We start from the raw sequence: 13,241 nt of genomic DNA, 5'->3' as shown, positions 1-13,241 counted from the left end.
GCCTTTTGTATTATAAGAAGTATATACATGGATTAAAGATTAATACTACGTATGTGTGGCCTTCAAGTCACTGATAACCATTTCATGAAAACGGGATGGGCAATTGGGAGAAATGTTTATTTGCCTAATATTTTATAATCTTTGACATCCTCTATTTAGTGAACCTACTTTCTTTATGAAGACTTTTCATTTATCTCAGGTTTATATAGGCAATTCCTACAGTGATTGTTTTCCTTAATTTTTAGGAGCAGCTTATTAAGATGAGGCGCGAGGTGCTATCTATATTTTATAGCCATGACCATTGAGGCAGAAAATAATAGTAGAGGTATATCCAAGTATGCTAAATCCTACCAGAACTTCCTGTAATGTAGTATTTGAAGAACTTTTTGAATATTCCTGAAATTTTCAGAGTCTTAAGAGTTGGAATTAATTGTACAAATGCATATGTGTATAAAAAGTTAATAAAATGCAACAGATACTTTTGATTATTTTGTTAGGTTCAGAGCTTAAGCTTGTTTCTTAATTCTTGCTTTATTTTCGTATCATGCTAGTCCTTTGCTTATTTTGCACATTTTTCGTTTTCATTCTTTTACCACCTTTCCCTTATGTTTTAATCCTGCCCCGTTTTTTCACACGACAGGAAAAAGCCCGATCACATCAGGTACCAAATGGCTTCCTTCCCTTTACCCTCCTCTTACTCCAGTTTCCTTTTTGGCACGAGAAAGCTCATAATTAACTTGCATTCCAGTTGGATTACTTGCAATGGATGAAAAGTCTCTTTATGTTTTAAATTGGGAAGAAAATATAACTATTTTATTTGAGAAATGGAATTATACCTTTTAGTTGCACATCTCCTCAATTTGTTTTAATCTGTAAAGGAAAATTTGATTTATTTATAATTACCCAAAGAAGATACAGATTGAGTAATTTACTTTTTTTTTTTTAAACATATCTTATTTTTTTAAAAAGAGAAATAAAGGCTGGATGTGGTGGCATGCCTCTGTGGTCCCAGCTACTCCAGAGGCTGAGGTGGGAGGATCACTTGAGCCCAGGATTTCCAGACTGCAGTGAGCTGTGATTGCACCACGACACTCCAGGCTGAGTGACAGAGTGAGGCCCTGTCTCTAAAAAAAATTACATATATGTCTAAACAAATAAAAATATAGAGGGAAATAAGCTAGTAAACTCTTTTTAAAAATTTGAGCAGTAACTAGGATTAGTCCTTTTGGTAAAACCATATTGATTATGTTGAAAGAATACATTGTCAGTTCGTTACCTTTTTTTGTTTTGCCATTTATTTTCTCTGTATAAAAATAAATTGAAGTAAAGGAGCATTCATGTTCAGGCTTTTAATTTTTACCAGTTGTTTACCTGTTTGGCACTTACATGAATGTGTAAATAAACCCATCATCTGTATAGTTCTAGTGATAACGCTTCTACAGATTTAGAAGTTTGACTTTTACTCATGTTCTTGATTTTAAGAGCAGTCTGGGACTAGTGATCAAACATGGTAAAAGATAACTCGATTTTTTTGTTTATGTATTTTTTTCTTTTCCTGCCCAAATTTTGTCATTTGGAAGCTCTAATTAGTATGTTAATATTAATAATATTTAATAATTTATAAATTTAATATTTACAACAAATATATTTTAAAGTATAATATTTAGAATTTAATAAAATGTGTATTATATTGAGTTATTTCAATTTGAGATACAAAGTGGTACCTTATTTTTCTTAATGAAGCAAGAAATTTTTCTATTTTAAAAACTGTCTTGGCCGGGCGCGGTGGCTCATGCCTGTAATCCCAGCACTTTGGGAGGCTGAGGCGGGTGGATCACTTGAGGTCAGGAGTTCAAGACCAGCTTGGCCAACATGGCGAAACCCCGTCTCTACTAAAAATACAAAAATTAGCTGGGTGTGGTGGTGCATGCCTGTAATCCCAGCTACTCAGGAGACTGAGGCAGGAGAATCGCTTGAACTCAGGAGGCGGAGGTTGCAGTGAGCCGAGATCGTGCCATTGCACTCCAACCTGGGCAACAGAGTGAGACTCCATCTCAAAAACAAAAACAAAAAACAAAACAGAAAACTGTCTTGTATTTTGGCTTTGTGGTCAGTTTCTGAATCCAAAGTTAAGTATTTTTTCTAATTTCACAGTCCATGAGCTGTTTTTAAGTCTTACTTTTCCTTTTCTTAGAAATGTTAATAACAACTAGGGCCGGGCGTGGTGGCTCACGCCTGTAGTCCCAGCACTTTGGGAGGCCAAGGCAGGTGGATCGCTTGAGACCAGGAGTTAGAGACCAGCCTGGCCAACATGGTAAAACCTCGTCTCTACTAAAAATACAAAAATTAGCAGGGTGTGGTGGCGTGTGTCTGTAACCCCAGCTACTCGGGAGGTTAAGGTACCAGGATCGCTTGAACCCAGGAAGTGGAAGTTTCAGTGAGCCAAGATCGCACCCCTGCACTCCAGCTTGGGCGACAGAGTGAGACTCTGCTTCAAAAAAAAAAAAAACAAAACGAAAAAACCACAATGAAATGTTAATAACAACTAGGATTATTCTATAGAAATAATTAAAAATTATATTCCCTTTTACTTACCTGATTAAAGTTTTGGTCAGTGTTACTAGTTTTTTTTATTTATAATAGCAATGGAGGAGTGATAGTGTCGTAAGACACACAAATCTTAGTATGATAATTGAAAAAATGTTTTCTACCTAGGATATATGACGTTTTTCCTTAAGAGATGTAAAATTAAGAGTTTATATTTTCTTTCCTCAGTTTATAAAAACTGATGTTATGAAAACGTCATTCAGAAGCAGATAGATGGCAGAGGAACTGGGTTTCAGAAATACATATGATCCCTAGGTTAATAATCAGAGGGATAGCTCTTTGACAACAACATAAGTTTTAATACTATTTTTAGAAGATATTGTCCTAAGATGCAGCTGGTCAAGAGAAGTTAATTTTTTGAAGACCTCAGAAGCGTGAAAAGTTTACATAATTTGTTGTTCAGTAAAACTCTTGGTAGCTTTCATCAAATTACAGAATTTACTATGATATAAAACAAATGATTTTGTATGACTACAGTTCACCCTACTTCAAATGATTTTTACACAAATGCTTTCATCAGTATCAGAGATTGTTTCCATTGCATGTCATCCCATGTGGCAGGGTTGCACCATTTTGTTTGTTTGTAGGTATTTCCTTAACATTTCTAACCAACTATCTGTCCCAAAGTAAAGAAACCCAGAAGTTCTTCCTTTTCTAGCCTACCTCTTGATGATTTGCATTTAGAGGCAACCCAGCTCATTTTATCTAGATGCTTATTTAACAAATGTCTTTTTTAATGGTAAAGGCGATTCCTCTTTAAGTGACAAGAAAACCTAAGTCTGTCTAGTAAATGGCTTAAAAGTGGAAAAGCATCTTCTAGTCATGAGATGAGAACAGCTTTGGATAATTAACTTAATTTTTAAAAATAGAAATTCTAAATGTCTAAATACAATTTCTAATGCTTCATATTAGTATCAATGAAAAGGTAGAATATCTGCTAATTGATTAATAACTAATGTTACAATAGAAATCATCTCACATGAAACTAATTTTAAAATAATGATTCAAATACTGTTTTACCTTTCATGCTTGATAAGAAGTTTTGCTTTCTTTTCTGAATGGCTTTTGGCTGTGAATTTTTTTTATGCCTTTAGGTCTTTTATTGTTTTAATAAATTAGAATTAGTAAATATGTAATACATAGCTTAGATTTTTCTTCTAAAAAAGATCGTAAGTAAATTGTTTGTCTAATAGTTTACAGTAATGAGCAGAACCATATAAATAGTTGAGTGAATCATTTGTAGTAATAACTTTGATTATTTTACTTAGGAGTATTTTATATGAAAGTAAGGCCAAGCTAATTTGTGATTATCTCTTGTTAGATGTCGGTTCTGACATGATTAGTTTTCTGTTTTGCTTATCAAATCAAACTCTTACTGAATTATCTGCTGAAAAGTTGAAAATAAAGCACAATTTATTTCAATGTTTTTCTGTATACAAGTGGATACTTTTTTTTTTTTTTGAGACGGAGTCTTGCTCGGTCGCCCAGGCTGGAGTGCAATGGCGTGAAATCGGCTCACTGCAACCTCTGCCTCCCGGGTTCAAGTGGTTCTCCTGCCTCAGCCTCCTGAGTAGCTGGGATTATAGGCGCCTGCTGCCATGCCCAGCTAATTTTTGTATATTTTATTAGAGGCTAGGTTTCACCATGTTGGTGAGGCTGGTCTCGAACTCCTGACGACCTCAGGTGATCCACTCACTTTGGCCTCCCAAAGTGCTGGGATTACAGGCGTGAGCCACCGTGCCTGGCCACAAGTGGATACTTTTATTCACAATATACATTTATGCCAACTTTATGAGAAAAGCAATTATTTCTGGGGAAAGAGTTCAGTTATTTTTGAGGAACCTCAAAAACTGTAAATTTGTACTTTAAAACAGTTATTATTCGGTGATAGCATACAGGATAACTGCTTTTGTTAGGATGTAAATTTATGACATGAAATTAATCAAAATGTAGTACTTTAATTTTCCCAACCTGTGGTTTTAAAATGTTTGTTCTTTACTTTCAATAGTTTTCCCATGTTAGAATCAGTTTATATAAAGCAAAATAATACAGTGGACTTCTCAAAACATAATTACCACAATGTGATTTCCAGTGCTTTCTCAAATATTTCATTTCTAACAACAATGGAAATAAATTATGTTTATGAAAACTTAATCTATTTTGTGTTTCTGTAGGCGCTGGTTTTCAATACAGAATAATCAGTTGGTTTACCAGAAAAAATTTAAGGTAGGTGTTAATAAGTGAAACCCCAGTGAGTTACCAATTTCAGTTATTTATCTGTTTTGGTAAACATTGAAGTCTATACATACTCATTTGTGTAAAATTAATGTAATTATTTATTTTATGTTTGAGCAGGTATAAGAGGACGCTAGGGTGGAAAATATCAACATTTAATTCTTAAAAGCAAAGTGATTTGAATCCTGAGTTCTTAATTCCTTGCTTTGAGATGGATTTTTCTGGGTCACAGGATTTTTTAAAATGTTTTGATAGCTTTTAAATGGTATATATTAGTTGTACATACTTTTGTGGTACATGTGCTATTTTGATACTTGTATACAACGTGTGATGATCAAATCAGGATAACTGGGGTATCCATCACCTCAAACATTTTTGTCTTAGGAACATTACAAATCTCCTCTCCTAGCTGTTTTGAAATATACAACATACTTTTATTTCTTTATATGTATCTTTGTCTAGTCCATGACAGAAATAACACTGCCATTCCATAGCACTATTTTGAAGATGAAAGAGAGCGTGCCTTTTAAATAATGTCACAATAGGGCCAAAGGTGATAGGACAGAATGGTTAAAAATTACATTAATTAAAATGTAAGCTGAAAGTAATTTAAATAGAACCCCTTAAATTTGTTAATATCGTTTTATATGTTTGTTTTCCTGAACCTTATTTTAAGGATGAGGAAGTTTTATTTATGGGAAAGACATATTGGGATTACATGTGAGTTGAGAATATTAAAATAACTAGAAACAAAAGAATGAATCATTAGTTAATGGATAACTTGCTTTTCACCTAGTTACTTTTTATGAATGATATACTGTAAACTGCAGATTTCAAATCTCTACTCTTGAGATGACACAATATGAAATTTTACTTGCTTGGTTCTATGGTAGCAGGTTTGTAGGACAGAAGCCCTTTAATCAGCTAATTATTAGTTCATGGTTTCTTCTATTCTGATAAACTTGGTTTTGAATTTATATTTTTATTAAACAGTAGAAAGTGATAAAATCTTTCTGATTCTCCTAGGTATTTAAGAAGTTATAGCTTTCTTTGAGGTATTTAAAACTTGACTGAATAAAAGCTTCTCTTTTGGAGGAAAGTAGCTTTTATTATATGTGAGTGGGGACCAGGAGAGTGGATATAAAAGAAAATGGAAGAAAAGCCACAGAACATTAACATATATTGAGCATCTACTAAGTATCAAGTGTTGGACCAGGCTCTTTATATGTAAACAATTTCATTTAATCTCTACATAATTTATGAGGTAGATACAGTTATTAACAGGACAAAATTACTTTTATGTCTATATTGATAACCCCTGTTTCTAAAATAAAATATAAATCTTGAAAATTAGACCAGTTATGCCAAGTAATATTTTTAAGTATTTCATTATTGGTAGTATTAAAACCTAAGTGGAAAAATATGGAAATTTGGTTTCCTCACTATAGGATAATCCGACTGTAGTAGTTGAAGACCTCAGGCTTTGCACAGTGAAACATTGTGAAGACATAGAGCGACGATTCTGCTTTGAGGTGGTCTCGCCAACAAAGTAAGTGGTTCTAAAGGATGTGTGATTTGCTTTTATGTTTTTGTAGTTTGTCTTAAAGAACTTTCCAGAGCAGAGAAATTTGCATTTGTCTGTATCTGTGCTAAAGAGAAAAAAAAGTTTTAAAAATAAATTTCAATAATTAATGGTTACAGATATTATAGTCAGGTATTTATGTAACTTCTACCATTTATCCTATTCTTTAAATTCCATAAAGGTGATTTATGGGCTCATATGAAAGTTTTAGCTATTATGATGAATTGAAATCATATGAGTTTCTTTGATAACTATCATTTTATGTTTGTACCCAGTAGAAAAAAAATGAGTGTTTCTATATTTATATGGTAAATTTAAGTGGTTTTTTTTTTAAATATTCAGTGATGGGTTATTTGTTTTTAAGAGATAATTTGTTTCATTGGCACCTTAATTTCTTTGTTAACATACTTTGCCCTAAAGATACATGAAATAAAACCTTCTTTCAACAAATTATATATATTTTTGGCTAGAAAATTATCAAATAGCAAAGTGGAAAAAATATAAAGCTTATAGGGTGTTTTTGGCATTAACTTAGTGTCTGAGAAAACAATATGTTATTTCCTTTTAGAAGTTGTATGCTCCAGGCAGATTCCGAAAAGCTGCGCCAGGCATGGATTAAGGCTGTTCAGACCAGTATTGCTACTGCTTATAGAGAGAAGGGTGATGAATCAGAGGTTAGTAGAGGTATTAGCAATACCAAATAATATATTGCCAAAATTCTTGATTTTAGTTGCAACGTTATATGACTGTATGTAGCATCGTTTATTATGGAAGATGATTTTATGTAATTGAGTTTTATTTTTAAAATCTGGATTTAATTTCTTTTTTGTTTATTTCTCTTTATTTCACTTACCATTTTATTTCAGTATTTGTGAATCTATGTTTAATATTTGAATACATGAACCAGATCGGAATAAGGTATTTCCCTTTTAGTGTTTTTCCCCAAAAGTATTGTGCCATTTTAGTTAATTATAAAATAAAATAATGATCATGAAAGGTGTTTAAAACTGAATGAAAGCAAAAAAGGGAAGCATAATATTGTCTCTTAGGTGAAGGCCCCTTAAAAAGATAAGGTGAATGTGGGAACTTAGGTCATAGTCTGGCCTCAGTTTCTCAAAGAGCTTACCAAGAAAGTCTTTTGGGCAACGCAGTGAGTGAGTAAATGGGTCCTGAGAAATGGAACTCAGCACTTTTGGGTCATCTGGCAAGACTGTGGCATAGGCTTAGTGATAGATAGTTGTTGGGAGTATGGTTAGGGGGATCGACTGCTCTCTAAATTGTATTCCAAAACTTACCTTGGCCAACTTCCAGCTCCCAAATATAGATCAAAGCAGAACCTTTTCAGGCATGGGATTATGGGGGGACGACTAGCTTGATCCAAGCAGAAAGGCTTAGAGATGAAAGTAGGAATTTGATCAGTAGCCACGTTTACGTGAACTTGTCTGGGTACAAGTGATGGGAACATTGACGAAGGGCATGTCGGCAAAGATAGCCCTCAATACGTCTGTCTCTAGAATCACACTTCTCCAGTCTGGACCAGTTGCTCCCTAAGCCTGCAGCATGGCTGTCAGTCTGGGATTTCCTTACAAAATCATTTCTGGAGTTTCTTCTCTTTCCTGTATCCCATATCTTTCTCCTTCTTGGCTTAAGGAAAACTTAAGTACGTTCTCTAGTAGCTTCCTGAAAATGAGGCATTTGTGATTCCATGCATATCTGAAAAGGTCTTGGTTCTGTCCTCATATTTGATTGGTAGTTTGGTTGGATATTTTAAGATTGGAAATAATCTTGAGAATTTTAACAGCATTGTTTGTTTTTTAGTTTCCAGTGTCGATGTTGAAGCTTTTCTTATTAATGACCTGCTGTATTTCTCCTCTCCAGTTTCTCTGTATTTTCTGGATTGGTATTATGATTTTCTTATTTTTGTGTCCGTGTGTGTTGTTTTGCTCTACTTTCTGGGAAATCTTCTCAGTTAATCTTCCAAGTCTTCTATTGAATATTTCAGTTCTGCTAGCACATATTTAATTTCCAAGAGCTGTGTTTGTTCACTAAATGTTTACAGATATAGACCTGTTCTTTTTTCATGGAATCAGTGTTAGAGCTGTGGATCTTAACCATCATTGCATACTATGATATCACCACACAGGGAGCTTGAAAAACCCCCATTGCTTAGGTACCACCCCAGAACACTTGAATGGAGTTGGGCATCAGTACTTTCACAAGCTTCCTGGGTTAGTTCCATAAACAACCAATGTTGAGAGCTATTGCGTTAGAGGCTTCCTTTGGCTATCTCATCATAAGTGTTAGGCACTAAAAACTTCTTTGGAAGCTCTGAGCACAAAATTAGGACTTTGTTGACTATGGCCTTTGTCTAAGTCTGGACCATTTGTTGAGGAACAACCATCGTCAGGGTCTTTTTGAGTCTTTTCGGCTGATGTGATTTCCCAGAGAAGACTCATTGATCTCCTGCATAGCTGTGAGGGATTGGTGGGGAGCTAAGCGCTGGGTATCTTAGCATATTGTATGTATATGTTCATTTAATCCTCTGGCTTCCACCTTTCAGGTGAAGTCGATTCAGAGACTCTGTTTTAATCCTCCAGAGAATAACTTCCAGTCATTGTGTTTGTGTAGAGAGCAGTCATCGCCTAGTGGCATGGAGATGGGGGGCAGCGACAATAGGATTGAACTGTCCTGCTTAAACAATCATTCCTCCTATTAATACTTTCGTGAATTGGTGTCATATTCAGTGCTGTGTTCCTTGAAGTGGCTGACCCAAGTTTTGCTGTGTTTGTGTACTTAGTTCTCTAATTTGGTGCAAAAACATTAGCATATAGAGAAAACTTGGGAATGAACCAACATGATTTCTGTAATATAATATTGATATTCTTTCCTTACATAATTGCTAATTCCCATTATCGAACATATTCTGGTAAAACAAATATTTCTTTCTTAAAATTTCGGAATAATCCTAAACTTACAGGGAAGTTTTTTTTTTTTTTGAGATGGAGTCTCACTCCATTGCCCAGGCTGGTGTGCAGGGGCACGGTCTCAGCTCGCTGCAACTTCCACCGCCCAGGTTCAAGCGATTCTGCTGCCTCAGCCTCCCCAGTAGCTAGGATTACAGGCATGTGCCACCATGCCCGGCTAATTTTTTTTTGTATTTTTAGTAGAGACAGGGTTTCACCATATTGGCCAGCCTGCTCTCGAACTCCTGACCTTGTGATCCACTCACCTCGGCTTCCCAAAGTGCTGAGATTACAGGCATGAGCTACTTTGCCTGACCTGAAATGTTTTTAAACCAGAAGACTTTTTATAGACCATATCTGTCATTGTTTAGGATCTAAGTACCACATCTTTGTATTCGGTCATTATGGCCATGTAGCAGGATGGCGGGGAGACAGAGTCTTGCCCTGTTTCCCAGGCTGGAATGCAGTGGTGTGATCATAGTTCACTGCAGCCTTGACCTCCTGGGCTCAAGCAGTCCTCCTACCTCAGTCTCCTGAGTAGCTGGGACCACAGGTGTGCACCACCATGCCTAGCTAATTTGTATGTATGTATGTATGTATTTATGTACATATGATGGAGTCTCACTCTGTCACCCAGGCTGGAGTGCAGTGGCATGATCTTGGCTTACTACAATAGCCCCCTCCTGGGTTTAAGCAATTCTCATGCCTCAGCCTTCTGAGTAGCTGGGACCACAGGTGTGCATCACCATGCCTAGCTAATTTGTATGTTTGTATGTATGTATGTATTTACGCTCATATGACGGAGCCTCACTCTGTCACCCAGGTTGGAGTCTCACTCTTGTCAACATGATCTTGGCTCACTGCAACCTCCGTTTCCTGGGTTTAAGCTATTCTCGTGTCTCAGCCTCCTGAGTAGCTGGGATCACAGGTGTGCGCCACCACACCCAGCTAATTTTTTTGTATTTTTAGTAGAGACAGGGTTTCACTGTGTTGGCCAGGCTGGTCTTGAACTCCTGGCCTAAAGTGATCCACCCGCCTCAGCCTCCCAAAGTGTTGGGATTACAGACATGAGCCATTGTGCCCAGACATATTCTTTTTTAGAGACAGGCTCTTGCTCTGTTGCCCAGGCTGATCTTGAACACCTGGACCCAAGTGGTCCTCCTGCTTCAGCTTCCTAAAGTGCTGGGATTACAGGGGTGACACCGCTCTTGGCCAAAAAATTAACTTTTTGTTAATCAGCCATCTTTTGCTTTTCTTCTCTTTTACCTAATATCCCTTGAAGTTTTAAACATTGTATGTTCTATATTTGATTCACTCTGTAGTTATAATTTTGTAGTTGATCTCTTCTTTACTATTTATATAAGCTCATACCTTTCCTAGTTACTCACTGCAGTAATTAACTTGCCTTATCCCTGAGAGGTCTGAAAAAAAAACAATGACTAGCTTAACGTTTATTGAACGCCTTGGAAAAGTGTGGTATAAAACAATAATATTTATTTCATTCTTGAGTTTGAATAATCCCTTACCTATTTCCTCTGTCTCCACCCTGCATGTTAGACTAGTGTTCCCTTTCTCTCTGTCTTCATCTTTTGTACATATGTTCATTGTGTCATTTATTATATATAATTTTAAATGTTTACACGTTTCTCCCCACTGGAATAAAAGCTCACTGATGGAAGAACCTACATCTTTTTATCCTTGAATTTCTAGCTAGACTATTGCCTTGCTTATGCCTGTAACAGGCCTTTAATTTATTGATTGGAAGCTTTAGTTTGGAGCATGTAGTGTGCAACAAAGTATTTCAATCTTTTTTTTTTTTTTTTAAAACAAGTAATTCTTAATTCTTTTAGAAGCTGGATAAGAAATCATCTCCATCCACAGGAAGCCTAGATTCTGGAAATGAGTCCAAAGAGAAATTATTGAAAGGAGAAAGTGCGCTTCAGCGGGTCCAGTGTATCCCTGGCAATGCCAGCTGTTGTGACTGTGGCCTGGCAGATCCACGGTGGGCCAGCATCAACCTGGGCATCACCTTGTGTATCGAGTGCTCCGGAATTCACCGGTGGGTAGGCCTGCCCAGGATGAGAATTTCTTCTTCTGGATAAACACAGATAGAAATGGTTGTTTCACTTGTTAGTTGCCCTTTTCCACTTCCCTAATTTAATCACCAGTTTGTATCTTTGTACCTTTTAAGAAGTAGTTAAAATCCTGGTTTGTAAAAGCTGTTGAGGACTTTGGTTCATCATTCATTATTAAACAGAAGATCTGTGCCTATATGTGTATGCTGAGGGCTTTATTAGAGCCTGTGTCACGTTAAAACAGAACTTGCGCAAATACGCAGAGACTTGATAGTAATGCAGTCTTCTTTTTTCCACTTAGGAGCCTTGGGGTTCATTTTTCGAAAGTACGATCTTTAACTTTAGACACCTGGGAGCCAGAACTTTTAAAGGTAAAAAAAATTTTTGCTTTAAAATATTTCATATTTTCACATGAAAGTGAAGATTTTAGAATCTTGGTTTACAAATGTGTGAGTTCTTCATGCTAACAATGTATGCTAGCTAAATTGTATTGAAACGCATCTGAGGCTATTTTGGCAAATCTGGTGTTTTCATTGTAAGTTTTAAAAATGGCTACATTTGGCCGGGTGCGGTGGCTCACGCCTGTAATCCCAGCACTTTAGGAAGCCGAGGCGGGCGGATCATGAGGTCAGGAGATCGAGACCATCCTGGCTAACACGGTGAAACCCCGTCTCTACTAAAAAATACAAAAAATTAGCCAGGCGTGGTGGTGGGTGCCTGTAGTCCTAGCTACTCAGGAGGCTGAGGCAGGAGAATGGCGTGAACCCGGGAGGCAGAGCTTGCAGTGAGCCGAGATCGCGCCACTGCACTCCAGCCTGGGCGACAGAGAGACTCCGTCTCAAAAAAGAAAAAGAAGAAAAGAAAAAAAAAAGGCTATATTTATATATAGCACTCTTAACTCCAGGTTAGTTCACTGTTCTTGTTTTCCTTGAGACAAGGTCTTCGCTCCCTTGTGCAGGCTGTCCAGTGGCACCATCACAGCTTACTGCAGCCTGGACTTCCTTGGCTCAGAGAATCCTCGTGCTGCAGACCCCCCAAGCAATTGACACCACAGATGCATGCCACCATGCCTGGCTAATTTTTGTATTTTTCGTAGAGACAGGGTTTCACCACGTTGCCCAGACTGGCCTTGTACTCCTGGGCTCAAGCAGTCCATCTACCTCGGCCTCCCAAAGTGCTGGGACTACAGGTGTGAGCCACTACCCTTGGCCCAGTTCAGATTCTATGCCTTAATTTTAATCTTTTCTGATTAGATTCTTATTAAATATATAAGAGGTCTATTGCTATACTAAACTTCATAATGGATTAGAAAAGCTTTTGACACCATTGGGTTGTTTCAGCATACGATGATTTGCAAGTTTATATTTGTCAGGTTAGGAGTCATCATACCAAGTCTTCCTTTTTTCCCTGTGTCTAAGAATTTATATCTATGAAAATGTCATAAATAATTTTAGACCACTACCGGTTTCTGATAAGATTTACAAAATTCGAAATAGTAGTATAATCCTTTTAATTCCTGCCATCTATTTTACCATATTGTAGAAAATAGATGAGTTTAAGGGTTGGAGTATATGCTCATTTGTTTCTGTCTGAAACCTGTGGCTGGGTGCGGTGGCTCATGCCTGTAATCCCAGCACTTTGGGAGGCCAAGGTGAGCAGATCACTTGAGGTCAGGAGTTTGAAACCAGCCTCGCCAACATGGTGAAACTGTCTCTATTAAAAATACAAAAATTAGCCGGGCGTGGTGGCACACAGCTGTAGTCCCAGCTACTCGAGAGG

At 36.8% G+C, this 13,241-nt stretch overlaps 1 protein-coding gene across 12 annotated transcripts in view; it reads left to right on the top strand.

The window, feature by feature from the left end:
- ACAP2 (ArfGAP with coiled-coil, ankyrin repeat and PH domains 2) overlaps positions 1-13,241 on the top strand; it is a 172,935-nt gene that overhangs the window by 134,306 nt on the left and 25,388 nt on the right. For 7 of the 12 annotated variants that reach the window (XR_010111487.1, XR_010111485.1, XR_010111488.1 and 4 more), the window contains 5 exons: positions 4,782-4,833; positions 6,291-6,391; positions 6,993-7,098; positions 11,238-11,446; positions 11,764-11,833. Coding sequence is in view for 8 of the 12 variants with exons in the window: in XM_008959793.5 (XP_008958041.1) it covers positions 4,782-4,833; positions 6,291-6,391; positions 6,993-7,098; positions 11,238-11,446; positions 11,764-11,833 (538 nt within the window). In the remaining 4 variants the exon portion in view is untranslated. Of the gene's footprint in view, positions 1-640; positions 662-4,781; positions 4,834-6,290; positions 6,392-6,992; positions 7,099-11,237; positions 11,447-11,763; positions 11,834-13,241 lie in introns of all 12 variants that reach the window. The other 5 variants (XR_010111486.1, XM_034957933.3, XM_008959792.5 and 2 more) reach the window with 1 other exon arrangement.

The sequence above is a fragment of the Pan paniscus genome, chromosome 2 (assembly GCF_029289425.2).
Source record: "Pan paniscus chromosome 2, NHGRI_mPanPan1-v2.0_pri, whole genome shotgun sequence".
NCBI classification, from domain to species: Eukaryota; Metazoa; Chordata; class Mammalia; order Primates; family Hominidae; genus Pan; species Pan paniscus.
The sequence above is the reverse complement of the archived record's forward strand: the minus strand, read 5'-3'. Positions and strand labels throughout refer to the sequence as shown.